This window comes from Dipodomys spectabilis, unplaced genomic scaffold, assembly GCF_019054845.1.
Source record: "Dipodomys spectabilis isolate Male_0828 unplaced genomic scaffold, ASM1905484v1 ptg000003l, whole genome shotgun sequence".
Taxonomy (NCBI): Eukaryota; Metazoa; Chordata; class Mammalia; order Rodentia; family Heteromyidae; genus Dipodomys; species Dipodomys spectabilis.
Window position 1 is genome coordinate 18,177,125 of NW_024870680.1, and position 24,615 is coordinate 18,201,739.

Below are 24,615 nucleotides of genomic sequence, written 5' to 3' on the forward strand. Positions count from 1 at the left end.
GAAACATGAAGCAATTCTATATGATTGGGAAAATGTCCACTTTGGATTGTACACAAAAACTGGACTAGAGAAGAAAGACTAAAAACTCTTTCACAATGACTTTGAAGTGGTTGAAGGTGTGGTTCAAGTGGAAGAGAGCTTGGCCCTGAGTTCAATAGAGAAATGACTTTGAAATACTCTCAGAGAGACAGGAAATAGATTAAGACCTGTTCAAGGCCAATGCTATAGTAAAGGCAAGATAGCTCTCTCTCTATATCTATCTATCTATCTATCTATCTATCTATGCATATATACATATATGTATATATCTGCATATACAGGAATGACTTATATGCACTTCAAATTTAAATATTCAAGTGTTGGATTAATTTTTTTGGAAGGTAATATAGGAGAATGAATGAGAAACTAGGTTTATGGCTTTCCCATCCATGCTTTTATTGGTGTAATTAGACATTTAAAAAAGACAGATAAAATAAAACACAAGTAAGAACACTTCTTATAGAGATAGTGAGTTTTACAACAGATTTGGAGAAATTAGTTTACAGTAATTTGTAAGCCATTTGTGGATACAGACTTCCAAGAAGAAATTGGATATAGAGCTGAGAGTTCAGAATCATACACACCTGCATTGGAAATCTAGGTTTCTATTAATTGTATTTCTGTGGTCTTTAGAAATTTTTCTTTTTTTAAAAAATATAATGCCCATTAATATTACTAATATTATTGACTATTATTATTACTTTCAAATAATAATCTTTACATATGTAAATATTTCCTGTCTTCTGTCTCTAGTTGGACAAAGTTAGTGGTAAATGTTCATTTAGAAGGAAGTGAATGTAATATCAGAGTGGGAAGCATTCTAGTAAGAGAAATGGAAACATTTATGCATTTCCCTGTATTCCCAAGAGGTAGTTCAGGTTAGATGAAGATGTCCATTTCCTCATGAGGGATGGGGCCAATCAGATAATCATTTCTCCCGGGATGGAATGTAGTTTGGGGCATTTAATAGCTTATAGCCACAGACTTCTGAGAGACTGAGCCCTAGAAAAGTAAGACATTCAATAGAGGCACAAAGCCTAAGAATGTTCCTGTAGTCTCAGTGTTCTTAAATCTACTTGTATATATTTGTACTAATGCAAGGCAAATTCAATGTATATTTTTATGTTCTTCATACTAGGGTGTAAGTTCTGCCATTTTTTCTTTAAATTTTTCAAAATCTCAGCACTTTGCATTGACATGAATTTTGTAATTTTATAAGTTATTTCTCAATTTACACATATCCCTTTTGGGATATTTGACTATGAATCTATATACCAATATGGAACTAGTGAAATATTTATGGTATTGAATATTTATGTTTAAATATTATATATCTCCTCATAAATGTAGCTTCTGTTAAATTTCCCCAGTAATGGATTAAATGTCCATATGAATCCCAGTGATGTAACTCTTTTCAACAACTCACCTATGGTATAATAAAATGAATAGCAGGAATCTAGAACCTGAGCTGTTACGGAGAAGGTGGTGTCAAGAGGAGGGGGAGGGAATAGTGGAATGGAGAGAGGAAGGGTGAGAGAATATAGACATAATATTCAATGTAAATATATGAAAGTTGAACTAGGAAAATTGATGGGATGGGAGAGATGAGGGAGAGTGAGGGTAGGGGTGACATTGATAACGCGTTATACTCCTAAACTGACATGTTGAATTGAGACCCCTAGGTATAACTGCTTAAATCAAACCATTGAGATTCCAACTTACCCCAGTAACAATAATAAAAAAAATTCTGTAAGTATAAAGTGCAATAAATGCAGCTTTAAACTATTAAATAGGTTAAATGAAAGATTGCACATAGCAGGAAACTAAGAAAATTTAAGAAGTGATCTACAAGGGTGATCTAACTTCTCAAAGCATACATAAAGGATTGGAAACTATTAACAAAGGGGGTCATGCCAATGTTAATATCAGATTAACAGCAGAATAGTTTTCTAACCCACATCAATAATATTAACTATAACACCAGCATTAGAAAAGATCTTCACTATGTTCTAAGCAATTAAGATTGTATTAGGGTTGGAGGTATGACTCAGGTGGTAGAGTATTAGACAAGAAGTGAAACCATCAGATACCAAGTTCAAGACTGGATCTCAGATTAAAGAAAAAAACCATTATATCAATCAATAGCTGTGTAATTGTATGTCTATCTGCTTAAGTGTCATGCAAGTGTTTACAATAGGTCAGAGACAATACAGAACAACATAGACAAAGTCTCCTGCTATAGTAAAATTTACATTCCACTAAGGCATGGTTAAGGACCTTATGAATTCTCTTGGACAGTGTTATATGGCAGCAAAAACAATAAAGAGAAAATTCTATCTCTCATACTGAAATCTGCATAAAATTGAGATGTGTATCACTCCCTTCTACAAGCACCATGAGTTTCTTCGTTATTAAAACAACCTCCTCTCAGATCTAAGACATTGAAATTGTCCATGTGGCTCATTATGCCTGCCTGAAGTAGACCACTCTGGCCTCCTGACGTCAGAGCACCAAGGAGAGCCGACTGTATGGATACAGTGGAACCATCAGGAAGCTAGTCTTCCACTCATCAGCCATCTGAAAACCACTAGAATACGTGAAAGCAGATAATGTGTGTGTATAAAATTCATCTATAAAACACTAAGAAGCAAAGAGAAATTAACAAAAACAAAATGAGACACTTGTTTAGAAAATGCTTTTCCTGGTACTAGAGATTGATGCTATGTCTTGTGTTTACTAATCAAACACATTACTACGTGAGCTACACTCTGCAGGGACAAAATAAGTCATTTAAGGGCTGGGAAGGTGGCTCAGTGGTAGAGTGCTTGCCTTGTATCCATGAGGCCCTGGGTTTAACTCCTCAGCACCACATAAGCAGAAAAAGCCGGAAGTGGTGCTATGGCTCAAGTTGTAGAGTGCTAGCCTTGAGCTGAAGAGCTGAGGGACAGTGCCCAGGCCCACAGTTCAGGCCCATGACTGACAAAAATAAAAAAAAAAGTCATTTAAATACATCCCTTGCCAGTTGCTGGTGGCTCACTCCTGTAATCCTAACTACTCAGGAGGTTGAGATCTGAGCCTCATATTTTGAAGCCAGCTTGAACAAAGTCCATGAAACTCTAATCTCCAATTCATTACAGAAAAACCCAGAAGTTGGTGCTGTGGCTCAAGTGGTAGAGTGCTAGCCTTGAGCAAAAGATGCTCAAGGACAGTGTCCAGTCCCAGAGTTCAAGCCCCAGCCAAAAAAAAATGCATACTTTATTATTAATTTGTCTAGCATATTAGTACTAATCAAGAGTGGTGAACTGGCTGCAGGTAAAGCTTAGCGGTTCAGGGGCTCAGTGGTATAGTATGCACCTACAAAAAATGTGCATACACACAAAAATGAAGTAGTAAGTCCACCTTTTATGACTTACACAAATCATGAAGCTATGTGCTAGGCAGAAGAATGGCTCTGCCAAGGATATTCTACATAGTAAAGTCTAGAACTTGTGATAATGTTAAGTTCAATGACGGAAGGAATTTAGTTTTCAATATAATTTAATAAAACTAGTCAATAGTTTCAAGTGTATTTTAGATATGAGACCCTTGTCCGCCCCCCAAAACAAATCCTCAAAGAAACAACTGCCCAATTAATAAGTGGGCTAAAGACTTAAAGAGAAACTTCTCTGAAGAGGAACTAAGAATGGCCAATAGACACATGAACAAATGCTCGACATCTCTGGCCATAAAAGAAATGCAAATTAAAACAATGTTGAGATTCCACCTCACCCCAGTTAGAATGGCTATAATCAAGAACTCTAATAACAACAGATGCTGGAAGGGATGTAGCCAAAAGGGAGCCCTACTGCATTGTTGGTGAGAGTGTAAACTTGTTCAATCACTTTGGAAAGCAGTATGGAGGTTCCTCAAAAGACTCTAGATAGAGTTCCCCTATGACCCAGCAATCCCACTTTTGGACATTTACCCAAACAATCACAAACAAGGCCATACTAAAGCTACCAGCACAATTATGTTTATCGCAGCATTATTTACTATAGCTAAGATATGGAACCAACCCAGATGCCCCTCAGTAGATGAATGGATCAAGAAAATGTGATACGGGCTGGGAAGGTGGCTCGGTGGTAGACTGCTTGCCTTGCATGCCTGAGGCCCTGGGTTCGATTCCTCAGCACCACATAAGCAAAAAGAAAAAAGCCAGAAGTGGTGCTGTGGCTCAAGTGGTAGAGTGCTAGCCTTGAGCTGAAGAGCTGAAGGACAGCGCCCAGGCCCAGAGTTCAGGCCCCATGACCGAACAACCGGACCCCCCCCCCCCAAAAAAAGAAAATGTGATACATACACACATACACACACACTCACCCCCCCCCCCCCACACACAATGGAATTCTATGCCTCCACAGAAAGAATGACACTGCCATATTTGTTAGGAAATGGAAAGACTTGGAAAAAAATCATATTAAGTGAAGTAAACCAGACCCAAAGAAACATAGGTCCTATGGTTTCCTTTATTTGCAATAACTAGTATATATCTAGGACAAGCAGAAAAGGTCAAAAGCTATGTACGTATGACTAGATAAGATGATTCTAAGCAAAATGAACCCCAAGATAGGAGCATAAGAGGTTCAATTTTTCTTGCTGTTGCTTCTAGTGTATATATAATGTACTATGTGTTTTTTGTTTCTTTTGTATGTTCTTCCCCCATGGTATAACCTCTGTTGCACTGTCTCTTGTATATACATTTTTCTAATTTGGGGAGGGGAAGGGAAATAACAAGATACTGAAACAAAGATACAGGTTAACCCATTGTAACAATGAGATGTGCAAGACACTATGTTGAAAATGAACTTTACAACTTGGGGCGGGGAGGAGGAGTTGGGGAGGTGGGGAGGGAAGGGATAGTAGGGGGAAAACAAAGGAGGAGGTAACAATGCTCTATAGGAAATACACTCATTACCTTACTCACGTAACTGTAACCCCTCTGTACAATATCTTTACAGTAAAAAATATATACAAAAAATAGTCAGGGGCTGGGAAGGTGGCTCAGTGGTAGAGCACTTGCCTTGCATGCTAGAGGCCCTGGGTTCGATTCCTCAGGACCACATAAGAAAAAAGCCGGAAGTGGCGCTGTGGCTCAAGTGGTAGAGTGCTAGCCTTGAGCTGAAGAGCTGAGGGACAGCACCCAGGCCCAGAGTTCAGGCCCCACGACCGGACCCCCACCCCCCCCAAAAAAAAAGTCAATAGATGCTGAACTAGGGAAGTCGTCTTGGTACATCCTGATAGCTCAATTGCAGTCACAAGCATTCTTAAAAGTGGAACAAGAAGATAGAACAGAAAAAATGTGATGATGGCAAAGAGGCAGAAATAATATCCTTGAATTCTAAGACAAGAAGGAGAATTATGCATCTGGAAAAGCAAGGAAATGCTTCTCTCTAGAGTTTCTCAAAGGAAATGTAGATCTCTTACTAACTTGGCTTTTTATCCCTATGTGGCTTGGATATCTGAACAACAAAACTGTCACATAACATAATTTTGTTGTTGAAAGCTATGGTTTGTGGAATTTTTTAAATAGTGCCTAAAGGACACTAATATATTATTCATCCAAAACTGTATATTTGTATTCTAAGTACATATACACATTTTAATCCATTATTTGGAAAATTTAAAGAAGTTACATTAATGAGGAGCTACATAATATTTATAATATATAACTTATGGTACATAGATTTAATGTAGACAAATGTTTGTTTACAGTTATGTTTGTATGTGTATGTGATTATGTGCATGTGTCTATGTGTATGTTTGTAAACTGAAAAACTGTAAGTTTCATATTAAAGTATTGAGAATCACTAAGAAAATTTTGAAGACAAAAACAGCAGAACTTATGCTCTAGTATGAAGAACATGCAAATTTAAATTGAGTTTGCGTTGTATTAGTGCAAATGGATGTAAGTAGACTTAAGAACACTGAAACTACAGGAACATTCTTAGGCTTTGTGCCTCTACTCAATGTAACTTGTCAAAGGCTTAGTATCTCAGGGATCCAGTCTCTGCAGGCCATTAAACACCCCAAATTATATTCCATCCCAGGAGAAATGATGTAATCTGATCGGCCCCATCTCTCATAAGAAAATGGACATTGAAGGCTTCATCTAACCTGAACTACCTCCCGGGAATACAGGGCAATACATAAATGTTTTCCTTTATCCCTTACTAGACTGTTTTCCACTCTGATATTACATTCACTTCCTCCCAAATGGACACTTGCCACTAACTTTGTCCACCTAGAGACAGAAGACAGTCTGGTAAGTAAGACACTGCAGGCAATAAGTGAGGCAGAAAACACTTCACTGACTCTGGGATTTTCTTAAGCAATGCAGCCTCTAGTTTCTTTCAGCAGTGTCTAAAGTAGGCATTGTGCTCTGAAGGACATGTGCATGGGAGACAGGAATCCTGGCACTAATGATTTTATGACCAGGATATAGTCTGTCTGGAGGCTACTGATTTCAAGTGCAGACCAGCTGATACGACCAGCAACACAGCCAGGAATTAAGAAGAGAAGAGCTCTTCTGGTAAAAGAAATAAGACCAAAGAACATTTGCACAGAAGTACCTATTACCTGGAATATTTTCTTTTTTTATTTTATTTTATTTTATTTGTGAACATACTGTACAGAGGGGTTACAATTACATGGGCAGGATAATGCATACATTTCTTACCAAGCATTGCAGCCTCCTCCTTTGTTCACCCTTCACATCCCTTCCGGAATATTTTCTTGCTTGTCTGCCTTCTTTCTCTCCTTCCCTCCTTCCCTCCTTCCCTCCTGCCCTCCTTCCCTCCCTCCCTCCCTCCCTCCCTTCCTTCCTCCCTCCCTCCCTCCCTCCCTCCCTTCCTTCCTTCCTTCTTTCCTTCCTCCCTCCCTTCCTTCCTTCCTTCCTTCCTTCTTTCCTTCCTTCCTTCCTTCCTTCCTTCCTTCCTTCCTTCCTTCCTTCCTTCCTTCCTTCCTTCCTTCCTTCTTTCCTTCCTTCTCTCCCTCCTCTCTCCCTTCCTCACTTTCTGCTTTCCTTCCTTCCTTCCTGCTTTCCTTCTTTTTCTTTTTGGTGCCAGTCCTAGGGCTTGAACTCAGTGCCTGAGTGATCTCTCTGAGTTTTTTCCACTCAAGGCTATCACTACCACTTCAGCCACAGCTCCTTTTCTGTTTTTTTTTTTTTTTTTTTGTGTGTGTGTGTGTGTTTGTTTTGTTTTTTGGTGATTGAGTGGAGATAAGAGTCTCTTGCCTGTGCTGATTTTGAACTGTGATCCTCAGATTCATGACTCCTGTAGCTAGGATTTATAGGTATAAGCAACTAGTATCCAGCTAGAATATTTTCTTTTGACTGTCATTTGTAGTTTTACTAATTAGAGGTTACTTTTCTCTCATTGGGATGTATTTCTTGTGATGTTGAGGAAATGTGTGTTCTTTTTTATTTTTTTTTAAATATAAACACCCAATGTTTTATTTTAAAGGATTAGAAAAGCATTAGAAGACAAATGTCTGTTATATAGCCAGGAATGTTAAATATATGGAAACTGTAAACCTTCTAAATGTGGTAGGCACTTTCACAGAGCTAAATATTTAAATTGTCCTTATATAAAGCTGTGACTGAGGCCTGGAAGAGATAGAAAATGTTATTTGGCTCTACTCACTCTTTTTTGTGCACAAGACTACAGATTTCTGTCAAATGTACCAAAATACAAGTTTGTTTGGAAAGCCCACTTCCCATTTAAAAATCTCTTTCATTCTTTCCTTCCTTCCTTCCTTCCTTTCTCCCCTCCCTTCTTTCTAACCTATACCCCTCTTTCCCCCCTCTTTCTCCTTCTTCTCTACTTCCTTCCACTCTTTCTCTTCCCTTCTCTTCTTATTCTTCCTTTATCTTTCTTCTCTTTCTGTTTCCCTCTCTCCTTTCTTCCCTCCTTCCCTCCCTCTCTCTTTCTCTCTTTCTTTTTTCTCTCTTTCTTTCTCTCTTTCCTTCCTTCTTTCCTTCCTTCCCTTCCTTCCTTCTTTCCTTCCCACCTTCCTTCCTTCCCTCCTTCCTTTTCCTTCCTTCCTTCCTTCCTTCCTCCCCTCCTTCCTCCTCTCCCTCCCTTCTTCCTTCCCTCCTTCCTTCCTTCCTTCTTTTCTTCCCTTCCTCCCTCCTTCCCTCCCTCCCTCCCTCCCTCCCTCCCTCCCTTCCTCCCTCTTTTCCTTCCTTTCCTTCTTTCCTTCCTCTTTCCTTCCTTCTCTAGGCAGTGGGGCTCAAACTGAGAGCCTAGTGCAGGCTAGGCAAACACCAACTCTTCAGCCAATATCCCCATCCCTCAAAAAAGCGTTTTTGACTGACTTTATAAATTTTTTAGAGAAGAAAATAACCAAGTTTCTTTGAAACAAATTTAAGGATGGCTCATAATCTAGGAGGCCATTCTCCAATGCATCCTGATATTAGTGTGCCTAGGTCTCTTTCCTTCTTTCAAAAGTACTCTAACAAGTGGAGTTAAAATTCAAAGAGTATTTCAAACAAAACCCATCTCCAAAGCAAGCTGTATTTACTGTAAACTGAGAGGAGGTTCCTATAGATGGCTCCAAATCTTGTCAAAACTTTGAGATAGAGGTGTATTATTATTATTCCTTATTTTATCTCTACAGGATGAAATTGCACTTGTGAGGACAAATTGTACTTTTTTTTGTTTATTTTTATGGTGACATTCGGACTCTAGGTGGAGTTAGCTCCCCTGGTAAGAATAGAGAATTCAGAACCTCTGGGGTTTAACCTTTTCTCCCAGATCACCCTCTATGTTCACTGAATATAGAGTAATGTTGTTCACTTGACCCTGTGTATTTTCTGATAAATGCTACCTGTTATATTCATATCAACTAAACACAGGATAAATCCTGTTCTAATCAATATTTTAATCACAGTGCAACAAAAATCTCTACTCGCCTGAGCACTGCAAGCTGCCCTTTCTTTTCTCTCCCTCTTTCATTCTTGTTTCTCTTCCTTTAGTCAAATTCTTCAGGTTAATGATCACATTTGTTTTCCAGGGAATATTTACTCTTCTTTTTCATAATATGTATTCTATAAAATGACAAGTTCTGCTTTCTTTATAGTTCATCTTCCCCTATATAATATTTTTAGAAATATTTTATTAGGCTTTTTCTCTTACTAACTTCCCCCAATCCTTTCTCTTATCATACTTAAATGCTTTCATGACTTCTTAGGAAACTGAGGCTACTCTAAATAACTAATAAGAACTACGACTGTTTTTTCCACAAGACATTTATTGACTAGCAAGAGTCACCACTTCACATAGTTGATTAGTAAATATATCAAAGACGTGAATGGGGCCAAGGTCCAGGGGAAGAGGCAGAAACAAGTTAGTCCGATACCACTCAGCTCATTAAGAGAAGAGGAGTGGGGAATCCTGGGAGGCTCCTAAAGTAGAAGTCCTGAGGGTGGCAGCTGCTGTCTCCTACACAGCTCAGCAGGAGCACACTGGAAATGTGTGCTTTCACAGTGAATTCTGACAGGGGCTTTTCCCCAGGGATCAAGACCTGGTGGGTCCCGGACTGAAGAGACCATGCACAACTTGAGCTGTTACAACCCGAGTTCCTTCACCTTGGTTGGGATCCCTGGCTTGGAAAAGTTCCACATCTGGATTGGAATTCCCTTCTGTGTCATCTATGCCGTGTCCCTCGTGGGCAACTGCACCCTCCTCTACCTCATTGCATCCGAGCACAGCCTCCACGAGCCCATGTTCTTCTTCCTCTCTCTGCTGGCCTCCACCGACCTCATCTTATCCACTACCACAGTGCCTAAGCTGCTGGCTAACCTCTGGCTTGGCTCCCAAGAAATCACCTTCTCTGGCTGTCTCGCTCAGATGTTTTTCCTCCACTTCAGCTTTGTAGTGGACTCAGCTATCCTGCTGGCCATGGCCTTTGATCGCTATGTGGCCATCTGTCTCCCCCTGAGGTACAACACCATCCTCACCCCACAGGTGATCGTCAAGCTGGTGGTGAGCATCGTGGTAAGGAGCTTCTCTGTCATCCTGCCAGATGTTTTCCTGCTGAAGCGGTTACCGTTTTGTGGAACACACAGCATCCCGCACACCTACTGTGAGCACATAGGCGTGGCTCGGCTGGCCTCTGCTGACATCTCCATCAACATCTGGTACGGGTTTTCTGTGCCTCTCATGACTGTCATCTCAGATGTCATCCTCATCGCCGTCTCCTACGTGTTCATCTTGTGTGCTGTCTTTCGCCTGTCATCCCAGGGTGCCCGCCAAAAGGCCCTGAGCACCTGCGGCTCCCATGTCTGTGTGATCCTCATGTTTTACACCCCAGCCTTCTTCTCCATCCTGGCTCATCGCTTTGGGCACAGGGTCCCCAAGAACGTTCTCATCCTCTTTGCCAACTTCTATGTAGCCATCCCCCCTGCACTGAACCCCGTGGTTTATGGGGTGAAGACCAAGCAGATCCAGGAGAAATTTCTTCTTCTCATCTCTTTGAAAAAGATGCAGAGACTGGAAATGGAAGGAGACATTTAGGTCATATCACTCTGGTAACATTTTATATAAGACACAGAGACAGAAAATTAAGCTGTGTTCGTTGATAACTCAAGCATTTGTACCATGTAAGTAGCATAGGCCAAGATGAGGAAGAAAATAATCTCCTAGATGTCTGAAAAAACAAATCCAGGGTTTTCTTGGTTTTGTGTTAATCACATTTGTGTTAAGAGAATATTAATAATAAATACAGAAAACTGGCAAAACTAAGATTTTTAAAAATTCTGGTGACTGCTAATTTTTCAGATGTTTCAAGAACAGATATTTTCTAACATAGAACTCACCCTGCCTTGTGTTTCTCAGCGTCTGGATGAATCCCAGTGTTCTCTGCTTTCTTTGTCAAGTGGTTATGGGTTCTTCCCACTACCGCTGCCAGCTCATGGCTCACACATCTGCAGGCAGTCTAGACTTTGCAGTGGTCTCTTCCTGCAGCCTTTTCCTGACCTTCAGGTTGCAAATGCATGCTCTGAGAAGAATCTAAACTGCTTATTTATATATCCCAATTGAAGTGAATTTTATCATTGTTTCCACATCTACTTAAGCTATTGAGAATAATATTAGTTAATTCAGATTATAAACAAAAGCAGAAATACAATTGAGATGAAGAATTTCACCACAAATGTGTATGATTCTGATCTCAGAACTCTATGTTCAATTTCTTCATAGAGATCTTTATCCACAAATGACTGCTATAAATTAATTTATTCAAATATGACATGCAACGAACTATTTTTCTCTGTAAACAATGTTTTTTTTTCTTTCTTGTGGCTAGTGACATTAATAAAACATGAATTGCTTTGAACCCATAGCTTTTCTTTCCTTCTATGCTACCTTTCAACAAAATAGACTCAGCACTTGAACTGAATATTTGAATTTAAGGTGCTTATAAGTCATTCCAGTAGATCTATACTTTCTATTCTTGCCTTTATTATGGAATTGAATTTGAGCAGGTAATAATCTATTTTTTCTCTCTCTGAGAGTACCTCAAAGTAATTTCCTTCTTGGTAGTACTAGGGGTTAAGCTCAGGGCCAAGTACTCTACCACTTGTACCACATACCCTCAGCTACTTCAAAATCATCTTGGAGTTGAAACCTCTCTCCTTCTACTTCAAGGCTTTTGTAAAACCAGTGGGAACATTTTGCAAATCACAAAGAGTTGTGCTACTTTTCAGCTTGAAATTCTCCACTGAGTGCAGAAATACTGGTCTTCCTTGAGATCATTTCAGGGAATCGAAAATTTAAATTAAAAAAGTAGACCTTAAGACCATCAGTTTTAGAGAGGTCCTATCAATTACCCAAGGGAAAAGAATACTGCACAGAGAATCTAAGAAGAATTTCAACAAACAGACCTGGTAGCATTCCCCTCAGCTTATTACCATTAGATCATATTTTTACCATTTAATCACATTTCTACATGGCCATTCACTCTTTTCACAAAACCTAAGCTTAAAAATTTACAGGTTTCTTTGGATCTTTGGCTCTTGATTTCTGAAGTCTTCTGTGTCACGCGAAACTTGGATTAGATAAATTTGTTATAGTTCTCTTATTAGTTCTTTTTTGGTATAAGGATGGTGGTTTTGAAATAGGGGTGTCAGGTCTGGCCTGTGCCATCTTGGCCACATGGTGGATGGTAGGGCTTGGTATCTTGTCTTCATGGTGCAGGAAGGTAAAGCCCCCACCTCCCCAGCTAATAGGCCTGCCTGAATCCCTGGAGGCAGGAACAGGGACTTGGTGATTGGTTAGTAAACCTGTCAGTCCAGTGCCTGGGACTGGGAGTTTCTTGTGACCCTGCCCCCTGACCTGACTCTATTCAGGCCCATACCAGCTCAGTGCCATTATGTCCTGCCACAGGTCTCCGTGTTCGTGTCCTGTCTCCTGGTTATTCTCTGGTCACCATGGTGTCCCAATTCAGCTCTCCATTGGAGGTGAATTGGTTTGTCGGTATTGTTTTTGTTCTTTCTTTCTTCTCTGGCATCATATTTGTGGCTGCTGGTCTTTGAGACAGGAGTCCACCATGCAGTCACTGGCCTTTAAATATGAGGACCTATTTCTGCCTGGATTTCAGAATTATATTAATTAATTAATTAATTAATTAATTGCCTCATATAGCTATAGTATAGTCTCTCTTTTTTTTCTGAAGTAACCTTCCTGATTTCCTTGAAAAATAGAAATGATATTTTACAATATTTGAAGCAATGCTATAAGAGACCTTACAGTTTCCTCATTGGTATCTTTGAATATTTACTTTTTGGATACTTCCTAGTATCTACTCACTACACTGAGAATTCCAAGTCACATGTCATGTGTTGGACAGTCCTGGCTGAACTTCTAGTTAACAATCAGCATCTACCGCATAAATGTTGATCAAGCTTAGAGACTACTAGAACTCTATGAAAACTCTGGTTGCAGCCATCTGAGCAAGATAAACAAAGCAGAAATTCCCACTTGATCCTAGAATTGTAAGAAATGATAATAGATTCTTTAAAGCCATTACTCTTGGGGATAACGGTTTATACCAGTAGATGACTTCATTTTGTTTTCAACACTCTAAACCTCCTTCCAAATATCTGGACTGTGCTCTTCCAGCTATTTAAGTCCTTAGAAATGCCTTAACATGCTTACACAAATATATACAAATCATTACTATTGTAAATTCCAGGCATTTTGTCTCTGGTCCATCACCTCTTATTTTCCAGATCCCTTTCTCTGGAATTACAATATGTCTTTGAATACTAAGGCCTCAGTAATAAATTTCTCTTATTGCCTTTTCACACTTATTCATTGTTCTCATTTCTAAATTTTCCTCTTTGACAGAATAAATTTTATAGTTCATTCTTATAGCTATCTTTAACACAAAAATTCTCTTCCTCTCCCCCTTCACTCTCCCTAATGTGCATTTTTATTATTTCATTTATTTCATTATTTTATTATTTTTTGGTGCCACAAAAATCTTCTAAAGTTAACCCCAAACCTACATGGCACCTGTAGTGATGAGTCCAGCAGTTCTCTCCTCATTCTTGAATGATCACTTTTTGGTTTTAGTTCTTTCTCAATGCAATATGAACATATGATAACATTTATCAAATATTAGCATTCCTATGTTGACCTAATGCCCCACAAATGGAACACAATAACTAAAGAATATTGCCATTAAAAAAAGAATATTGGCAATAAAATCTTCAATATAATTCCAGTGAACTTATTATAATACAGTTTTTACAAATTTCAACACTAACACGATAGCCCAGATTGTTTTTAAAGAATTACCTTTGATTATGACATTGATCAAGATACATTGCACTTATAAATTGGTTTGTTGAACTACTTGAAGTTAATAAAATATAATAAAAAAGAAAAAAAAAGAATTCCAGTGAACTTTCTGTCTTGGTGATATTCATTTGTAATCACAAGTCCTCAGGAGGCTGCAGCAGGAGAATGCTAGCTGAAGTTCAGCTTGGTCTACATAGGAATGCTTTACTTAACAACAAAATGCTGCCAACTAAATCTTGCAACAGATAAAAAGAATTATACAGGACCAGGTTCAGAGATATATACCTTTAATCCCAGTATCTTGGGAGATAGGTTCAAGAAAATTATGAGTTTGAAGCTGATCTGAACAAAGTTAATGAGGTTCAAGTAGTAGAGCCCTTACCTAGTATGTACCTAGGCTGAGTTCCTATGTACTGAAAAACAATCTACAATGTGATTTACCAAGTGGGATTTATTGTAAGAATGCAAAGTTGGGTTAACATCTGAAAATCAATATAATATGTGGTGTTAGTAGAGTATAAAACAGACATCACATGATCATCTCAAAGGAAAGCATATGACAAAATCCAACCCCCTTTGGTGATAAAAAAAAAAAAAATCTGGAAATATAAGGAACCATCCTCAAGCTGGTAAGGGACGTCTACAAGAAATTTATAGTTAATAGGATAATAATTAATATCCTAAATAAAGCATCTTCCTGCATACACAAACAAGACAATGATGTCTATTTTTACCCCTTCTGTGTATACTATGGTGGAGGTGCTAATTGGGCAACTAGGTAAAGAAAAGAAATGAAAGATTGGAAAGGTAGAAGTGAAGCTGTTTATCTTTGAAGATGACGTAACATACCATGCTAAAACAAAAAACAAAAAAACTTCATAACTCCACACAAAAAGCCATTAAAACTAACAAGAAAGCTCAGCAAAGTCACAGGATACAAAAGCAACATAAAGAATTAAGTTGTATTTCTAGTTTTTGGTTTTTTTGGGTCTGGTCGTGGGGCCTGAATTCTGGGCCTGGGCGCTGTCCCTCAGCTCTTCAGCTCAAGGCTAGTGCTCTACCACTTGAGCCACAGTGCCACTTCTGGCTTTTTTCTTTTTTGCTTATGTGGTGCTGAGGAATCGAACCCAGGGCCTCAAGCATGCAGGGCAAGCACTTTACCACTGAGCCACCTTCCCAGCCCTCAGTTGTATTTCTATGCACTAGAAATAATCCATAGGTAAAATTAAGAACACAATTCCATTTCTAATAGAATTATTGTAAACAGAATAAAGTATTTGGGGGTAAATTTAAGAAAAGAAGCTCAAGTTTCTATACTGAAAAAAGGAAGTATTACTGAATGGAATTAAAGATCAAAATGCATGGAAGGGAATACAATGTTCCTGAGTTAGAAAAATTAATATTGTTATGATGTAATACTACTCAAAATGACCTACTGATCCAGTGCACCTTCCACAAAAAAATTTACTTGCCTTCTTTATTTTTGTAGAAATTGACTAGCTTGCTGTAAAACTCATGACACAGAAGAATAAAAAATAATCTTGAGGGCTGAGAAGGTGGCTCAGTGGTAGAGTGCTTGCCTTGCATGCATGAGGCCCTGGGTTCAATTCCTCAGCACCACATAAGCAGAAAAAACCAGAAGTGCCGCTGTGGCTCAAGTGGTAGAGCACTAGTCTTGAGCTGAAGAGCTGAGGGACAGTGCCCAGCCCAGAGTTCAGGCCCCATGACTGACTAAAAAAATAAGTAAATAAAAAAAAATAATCTTGAAAAGAAGAACAAAGTTGAAGAGCTCCCACTTCCCAATTTCAAACATACTACAAATCGACAATAAGCAAGATTATGTGTTACTATAATAAAGATACAGAAATAAATGGAATAAGATTGAGAGTGCCAAAATAATCTATGTATCCACACTTAATTTATTTATTTTTTGTCCATCATGAGGCTTGAACTCTGAGCCTGGGTACTGTCCCTCAGAACCTCAGCTCAAGGCGAGCGAGCACTCTACCACTTGAGCCACAGTACCACTTCTGGTTTTCTGAGTGGTTTATTGGTGATAATGGTCTCATGGACTTTCCCACCCAGGATGGCTTTGAGTCAAGATCCTCAGATCTCAGCCTCCTGAGTAGCTAGGATTACAGGCATGAGCCAACAGCACCCGGCCTTAGTTGGTTTTTGACAGAATGCCAAGACCATTTATCACAAAAAAAACCCCAGTCCCTAGGGCGGGAAGGTGGCTCAGTGGTAGAGTGTTTGCCTTGCATGCACGAGGCCCTGGTTCAATTCCTCAGCACTACATAAACAGAAAACGCCCAAAGTGGCACTGTGGCTTAAGTGGTAGAGGACTAGCCTTGAGCTGAAGAGCTGAGGGACAGTGCCCAGGACCAGAGTTCATTCAGGCCCCACGACCAAAAAACAAAACAAAACAAAAACAAAAACAAAAAAATATCCAGTCCCTTCAGCAACTTCTAGGAACAATTTGATATCTACATGCAAAAGAATGAAGTTAGATCCCAGCTTGCAATTATATAAATACGAACTGAAATTGAGTCAAAAACTTAAACACAGATGCTAAAAATATAAAAGAAGAAGAAAATAGCTGTAAACCTTGTGACCTAGAATTAGGCAGTGCTGTCTTTCACCGAAAGCAAAAGTGACAAGGAGAAAATAAAACAGAATAAAACTGAAGGAGAAAAACTGTCAACACTTTGTGCTTCCAATGATACAATCAAAGAGAAAAAAGACAATTCTACAGACTTGATTATGGACTTGTAGCTAGAATATGTAAAGAACTCTTACAACTCAATAATAAAAAGATAAACTGAGAAATCAAGAAAAAAAAGAAAAAAGGACCACAAACAGTACAATTAAAACCCCTTCTTGTTTCTATTTCTTGGAGTTCATTTCAATAAGCATCATTTTTTAATGATCACATGCACAGAGCTGTGACCCTCTCCTAAGTATATTCTCCTTTGGTCTCATTGTGTGAATGTTTAGAGTTCTGTTGAATTAATCATTTTCCAGTATAATTTTTTTTTGGTTTACTTGATGCTGGTGGGGATGTGACCAAAAGGGAACACTACTACATTGTTGGTGGGAACATAAACTTGTTCAACCACTCTGGAAAGTACTATGGAGGTTCTTCAAAAGACTAAACATAGAGCTCTCCTATGACCTAGCAATCTCACTCCTGAGCATTTATCCAAATGTCCACAAACCAGGCCATACTGAAGCCACAAGCATGACCATGTTCAGTGCAGCATTGTTTACCATCGCTAAGTTATGGAATTAACCCAGATGCCTCTCAGTGGGTGAAGAGAATGAGAAAATGTGATATATATATGTATATATATATTATATATAATGGAATTCTATGCTCCCATCAGAAAGAATGGCATTGCCCCATTTGTAAGAGTATGGAAAGACTTGGAAAAAGTATTAAGCAAAGGAAGCTAGACCCAAAGAAACATAGGCTGCCTGGTTTCCTTCATTTGTAATAATTAGAATGTGCCTATGAAAACAGCATCCACTTACTTTTAGAAATCTGCTGGCAGCATTTTATATTATTTGATGTATATTTCCTCCTTTCTAAGATATGCTCTGCTTACTTTAGAAAGTGCTTAGACTTTCCCTGGTTCTTCCTCATCACTTATAACATAAAATGATCTCTGATGTTCTTCATACACATCTATTTCTTTTTGCCTACTTAACCTCATAGAGTCAAAAGACACCCTCGATGATGATTATTAACATATATGTTAATATATATAAATATATATATCTTCACTGTGGACCATTTCTGAAGACTCCTGACTTGTGGATTAGCAACTGCCAATATGTTAACTTGTTAGTGGATTATGGTAAAATAATGCATATCACATGTGTGGTACTAAATTAGAAACCTTAAGGAAGTTGTACAAATTCAATTCAAGGTACATCTTATTATATATCTCTTCCTTTCTTCCTTAATTGCTTTCTCTGACAAGACTAAGAAAATTTGGTTTCTCCCTGCCCTCCCCCCCAACAAAAGAAATCTTGTTGCTATTAATCTCTTAAGTCAGGGCCCTCATGATTCTCTCTCCTGTATTGAATATGATCAACCTTTAACAGAAGGTCCTGGCAGGAATGTCATGTTTCCCCAGAGATCATATGTAAAGATTGACCTCTATATTTAGCAGCGGAGACCATTGGTGCTCTGAGCTAACCACTGTCTCTCTGGACAAAAGCTCAGTCACATGGTAGTGATAAATGGGAGCTCACTTCTCCATCCAGGAGCTGTTCTACTTGTGCTGGCTGGGTCAAGTCTTCTCAACTGCTTCTGGCCACTGAGACGAGGGTGAGTGTTAAATGGCCAAGATGGAAAAAAAAAAATAAGGTTAAAGACAGTTCTATAAAGCCACAAAGAAATGTAGAGGAAATAGAGATGAAAGTAAAAGAGATATTGGTAGTTGAAAATATCAATAATGTGGGGGTTGTTTCATTCTGCTGAGAAACTAGGGTTCCTCAGATCTTGCAGGTGTTTGGTCAGCCTTAATGCATATCAGAATTTATCACAGGTATAACCTTTTCTGTCTATCGCTGACCCCTCCTTGTTGCAGTCTGAGGTCTTAGTCTCTTGTTATTTTCCTTGTGGACTTGTGATAAGCCAGATAGATTTCTAGAAGCAGCCTTTCTCAAAATAAATAAGTAAGCATTTCTTTGGAAAATAGAGTAATTAGATTTCAAAAATTGTAGAATAAAAGGAAGTGGGTAAAAAAATAAAACTAGTGGTGAAAATGATCAAAGCATATTATGTGCATGTGTATAAGTACCACCATATACCCTACTATACAACTAAAAATAAAAATTATTATTTCATCTGATCCTATAAAATACTATGTATTGAAATGGACTGAAGGAAATAAAAACAAATGTTTTTATTTCTTTGTTGCTGTTTTTCTTTTATTTTTGTCTTGTTTGTTCATTTACTTGCATTTGGGAGGGGAAGGGGAAACACAGAAATGGAGGGACAAAGAGTGAACAAATGCAGCAGTGGTACTCACTAGACACTATTGAAAATGAACTACACAACTTGTGGGTGGGGACGGTAGGGAAAAACTGGGCGAGAGCAAGGGAAGGGGTGTCTTTATACAAAAAGAAATGTACTCATTACCTGACTTATGTAACTCCAACCCCTCTGTACATCAACTTTATAATAACAATAAAAATTAAAATATTAGCATATATGATAATAATTTTATATGTATAATCCTGATCAGTATTGTCTTTCTCAAGGGTTATCTATCTCTCTCTACTTCTACCCTAATCTGAATAAATATTGTAAACTTTTTTGTGAATGTCTCTCATATATATTATTATGGAGTGACATCACCAAAATACAAATAAAGGAAAAGAGTTTTAAAAATAAGTTTCATAGTATAGTATTTAAGGTATGAACATGATGATGTGAAGATATTGATAGTCAAACATATTTAAGGTATGAACATGACGGTATGAAGATACTGATAGTCAAACAGCCAATAGAGTAAGCACAGTAGTTGCATCTTTCCAATTTGTCAAATGAAGCAGGCATGAGTGAAGCTCTGTATACTAATTAGGGAGTGACATTGTTCCTGAATATCTAGCATGCACAGTACCTCCCAGAAATATAGGAAGTTAGCTGACTTCCTGTCTCCAAAGTGTCTCATCACAGCTGACAAACACCTCCAAGTTAACTTCCTTCTCGTAGATATCCCTGCATAGGCTTTAGAATCACTAAGCTGTAGTGTGTGTGTGCATGCATGCGCGTGTGCACGCACACACACAGACACACACACACACACACACACAAAACATATATTTAATTGATGACCAGTCTAAGATATCTTCAAAGACAGTACTTGAGAACAGGTGAAATCCCAGTGTTCTCACCTTCTGATTATAGATTCAATAAAGGCCAATATGTCTTTCAACTTAAGGGTTTCTAAATGGAATTTCTTCCTTCTTTTAGAAGTATATATGTAGATGGTTAGATATGTAGATGGTTAGAGATATCAGAATCTTAGGAATACTATTCATTGTATGTTTTATGTGCCTTTTCTAAATTAACCATGCATCCTGGAAAGTATGACCATCTGAAATTTATGTTAGAATGGAGAGGAATATCAAAATTATTCAAGGTCATATAGTTGGGGAGTAATTGAAATACAGCCATGTTATGAACTCAGACAGCCTAAATCTAGGTCATGATCTCTCATTTTTCAGACCATAACCGGGAAGGAGAACTTCAGCAGGGTGCCAATACTGGGTGTCTAGTTGTACAAAAAATGTTTGAAGCATTTGAGGAAAACTTGGATTTGGAGACTAAATATCATTTCCTCTACAAGGCCTTCTGTGAGTAGATACTGGCTCATGTGTCTTTTCATAGAATTCATCCATACAGCAGTTTCACATATATTGGAGAGCCTTTGATTAATTATGTTCTCTTTTTAGTCCATAAGCTTAATATGTCATCAAACGTGTTCTTCTCTTCTATAACTGCTAAATAGTAGACTGTCAGTAAAAATATTTTTGACAAAAATGAAATAAAAGAGCAGCCTGAGAAAGAATATATAATAATAAATGTTTGTAAAATTGGACATAAGACATTGAAGACAAATAATAATGTTTATAGACATTATATAGTGATATATAATATATAATAGTGATTATAGACATTATCTAAATGAAAAGGTAAACATTGCCAAGCATAGCACAACTGAAGTTAATAGTGGTTGCTTCTAGAAAACAAGTTGCCACTTACTACAGAGAATTATCCTGAGATTGTTTTCAGATTAAGACATTTGGGTGTTAGGGATCATATACTTATTGAACCATAAATACTTTGTAACTTACCTTCTCAACAAGATTATTCATGTTGATTTCATTTGTTTGTATTACTAAGATAAAAGAACAAACATTTATACATTTCCAATATTGGCATTCATATGTTTATAATTATTTATTTTTCATTGTAACTGAACCTTTGAATTTTTAAGACTATGCACTACTTCAGTAAACTCTGCATTAAAACAATTATTATGATTTTAAAATACAAATGAAAGCTTGGAATAACATTATTACCTATATAATCGACAGTGACAGAACAAAGTTGAGTTAGCAGATGAAAAAATACATGTGACACTTACAAATTAGGAAGATCCATAGTGCTCTTCTAAAATGCAGTCTTAGATAAGCAAAAGACTAAAGGAAAATAGCATTCTTTGATATTATCGTAGAGGCATTTGATCCTGTATGTGGTTCCACATTCTAAAATTCTTTGCAGGGAAGAATGACTGGATGAACTTGATGTGGATTATTCTAAATAATGAGAATTTTTGACTCTTAAAGCTGGACTGAGACAAGGTAAGAATCATTGTTCGGGTTTTACATACTGAGGTCTCCCCATGTAAGGATACCACAGGTATTCTGAGGAATCTCTGATTTAATGCATCCCTGAAAGGCTCCCAGTCACTGCCCATGACATTTTTTTGGTTATTTATTTATTTATTTTTGCCAGTTGTGGGGCCAGAACTCTGGGCCTGGGTGCTGTCCCTCAGCTCTTCAGCTCAAGGCTAGCACTCTACACCTTTAGCCACAGCACCACTTCCAGCTTTTTCTGCTTATGTGGTGCTGAGGAATCAAACCCAGGGCCTCATGCATACAAGGCAAGCACTACCACTGAGCCACCTTCCCAGCTCCATGTCTTTTTAAAATATATATTTTTATTGTAAAGATACCGTACAGAGGGTTTACAGTTACATGAGTAGGGTAATGAGTACATTTCCTATTGAGCATTGTTACCCCCCCCCCCCACACACACACTTTTTTTTTGTCTTTTTGGCAATTTCCTGAAGCACATACCTTCCTGGCTCTGAACTGACTGTTCTAAAGTACCAAACTCTAAAGCCAGAAAAGTAGAATAAGGCAGAGATGTTTTATGATCAAACTAAGGAAGAAATGCATTGTGTAGACGATGACTCCTCTTCCTCTTCCTCCTCCTCCTCCTCCTCCTCCTCCTCCTCCTCCTCCTCCTCCTCCTCCTCCTCCTCCTTCTTTTCTGAACTTCAAGAGCTTATACAAGGGGATTACAATATCCATCTCAGTGTTTAGACCTTCTTGATCAGAGTCACTCCTTCCATCATTCTGCCTATCCCATCTGTTTCCTCCCCCAGACTCATTAGCCATTTCCCACTTCCTTTATCACATAGTATTTTAGCTATTTATCCCCTGTTCTCATTTTCATTCATCTACTTCTTTCCCAAGATCCCCCCTTTCAATCTAGTTTCTAAGGTGTATATGATTAATTTATTAATATTAAGCATGCAATTCCACATTACCTCTTGGAGTATTTAATACAATGAAAAGAACATGTCCTCACAAGGTAAGATATCACCTAATTTATAAGAAAATCTCCCAAGAGAAAATTTCCTTTTGTTTTTGGTGTTGTTACTTGGGCTTGAATTTAATGTTGCATTTTTTTTTTTTCCTTTCTGCCCATCCTGGGGCTTGACGGAGGATCAGGAAAATGTGGTATATATACACAATGGAATTCTATGCTTCTGTCAGAAAGAATGATATGGCTCCATTCATAAGGCAACAGATTTAATTTAGATCATTTGTTGAGAATGTAATATGGAAACCATTTGCAAAAGGATTGGGCATGTGTAAAGAAGTCACAAGTGCTTGTGAAGTTCCCTAGGTGAAGCAGTCACTTCTGAAATGCATGGACTAAAGGGACAGGGGGAAGATAAAATCAGGACAAGAAAATAGAGCCAGAAAACCTATTCAGAAAGGGATGCAGGACTTCCAACAACTTTGTTCAAAAGGAACTGGAGGAATAAACATCGGACTTCACCCTTCTGTCCACCCCATTTAACTTCCCATTGGTATTTCTTATTGTCAAATCCATTGGCAGTGATGGGGTGAGGGAGTTTGTGGATGTGGGATCTATAGAGGTCAGTGTTGTGGAATCCAACACATGATATAAAGTGGTATAGACTACAGGACTTAAATTTAAACTATTCTATAAAGCATAGGCTAAAAAAAAAAAATCAGACTGCTGTATTACAGTTGATGATATACAGTTAGACTCTTTGGGAAGCAATGAAAAATCTCCACCAGAAGACATATACAGATAAATACTATTAATTACACAACATTTTAATAACCTAAACAAGAAGTGAAGAAGACATGGATTTGAGTAGAATTGACGAGTGTAGAGGATAGACAAGACATTGAACAGATATTAAGGGGAAAGGAATGGCTTTTTGAGTGACACGATTTCATGTTCTGTCCACTTTCAGGAAGACAGAGACCTCTCTTCTACATTCAGCATGCTCTCTGCCTCTGTCCCCAACCACACGGCCTTCCATCCCTCCACGTTCATTTTACTTGGAATCCCTGGCATGCAAGACCAGCACGTGTGGATCGCCATCCCCTTCTGCTCCATGTACCTCCTTGCTCTGGTTGGCAATGGCACCATCCTGTACATCATCGTAACAGACCGATCTCTGCACGAGCCTATGTACCTCTTCCTGTGCCTGCTCTCCATTACTGACCTGGTACTCTGTTCCACAACGCTGCCCAAAATGCTAACAATATTCTGGCTTAAGTCTCATGTCATTTCCTACCATGGCTGCCTCACCCAGATGTTTTTTGTTCATGCAGTCTTTGCTACCGAGTCAGCTGTGCTGCTGGCCATGGCTTTCGACCGCTACGTGGCTATCTGCCGTCCACTTCATTACACATCCATCCTCAATGCCACCATGATTGGGAAGATTGGCCTGGTATGTGTGATTCGTGGCCTTGTCTTTGTTTTTCCCTTTGTCATTCTCATCGAACGGCTACCTTTCTGTGGGCATCAAGTCATCCCCCATACCTACTGTGAGCATATGGGCATAGCCAAACTGGCCTGTGCTAACATCAAGCCCAACACCATTTACGGTCTTACTGTCGCGCTTTCTGTCACTGGCATGGATGTGGTTCTCATCGCTACCTCCTATATCCTGATCTTGCAGGCTGTGTTGCGATTGCCCTCCAAGGACGCCCAGTTCCGAGCATTTAGCACATGTGGAGCCCACATTTGTGTGATTCTTGTCTTCTATATCCCTGCCTTTTTTTCCTTCTTCACCCACCGTTTTGGCCACCACGTACCTCCTCAGGTCCACATTATACTTGCGAATCTTTATCTGCTTGTACCTCCTGTGCTCAACCCCATGGTCTATGGGATCAATACCAAACAGATCCGCCTGAGAATATTGGACTGCCTTACAAGGAGGAGATAACCATACTCCACACATACTCAAGGAACAAGAGGGAAAAGTTACAATTTACATTTTACCTTCTTCTGTATCTCTTGTCCTTGTACTGGAGCTAATCCCAAAAAGCCAGGATAGTGTATTATCTGAGATTTTTAAGTATTTAGAGCAATGCACTCAAACATGTTATGTCTACAGAATTCCACTTTCCTGTCATATTACCATATAGCCCGTTAAGGGACCTGCAAAGTCTTGAAAGGACAAAGTCCAGTGGCAATGTGAGAACCACGGAGATTTATTCTTTCCATGTACAGAAATCTCATGTGGTCAAAGTAGGAGATATGTCTGAAGAAAACAACTCTTAACTTCTCACCTCAAGGAACTGAGAATAAACACACATTCATTCATTCATCTATTCACTCATTCATACCAGCATTTTCTTAGACCAAGAGTGTCTT

The 24,615-nt window shown here is 38.6% G+C and overlaps 2 protein-coding genes across 2 annotated transcripts; both read left to right on the plus strand.

Moving 5' to 3' along the window:
* The first annotated feature begins 9,626 nt into the window (after positions 1-9,626).
* LOC122115412 (olfactory receptor 52H1-like) lies at positions 9,627-11,175 on the plus strand. Its single transcript, XM_042688865.1, has one exon. The coding sequence runs from the start codon at positions 9,627-9,629 to the stop codon at positions 10,590-10,592; it is 966 nt and encodes a 321-aa protein (XP_042544799.1). The 3' UTR covers positions 10,593-11,175.
* A 12,058-nt stretch (positions 11,176-23,233) lies between these two features.
* LOC122115418 (olfactory receptor 52D1-like) lies at positions 23,234-24,184 on the plus strand. Its single transcript, XM_042688877.1, has one exon. It carries the CDS (start codon positions 23,234-23,236, stop codon positions 24,182-24,184), a length of 951 nt encoding a protein of 316 aa, XP_042544811.1.
* The last annotated feature ends 431 nt before the right edge of the window (positions 24,185-24,615 follow it).

Coding starts and splice junctions, on each gene's coding strand:
- LOC122115412 (XM_042688865.1), top strand. CDS start 9,627: ATGCACAACTTGAGCTGTTACAACCCGAGTTCCTTCACCTTGGTTGGG.
- LOC122115418 (XM_042688877.1), top strand. CDS start 23,234: ATGCTCTCTGCCTCTGTCCCCAACCACACGGCCTTCCATCCCTCCACG.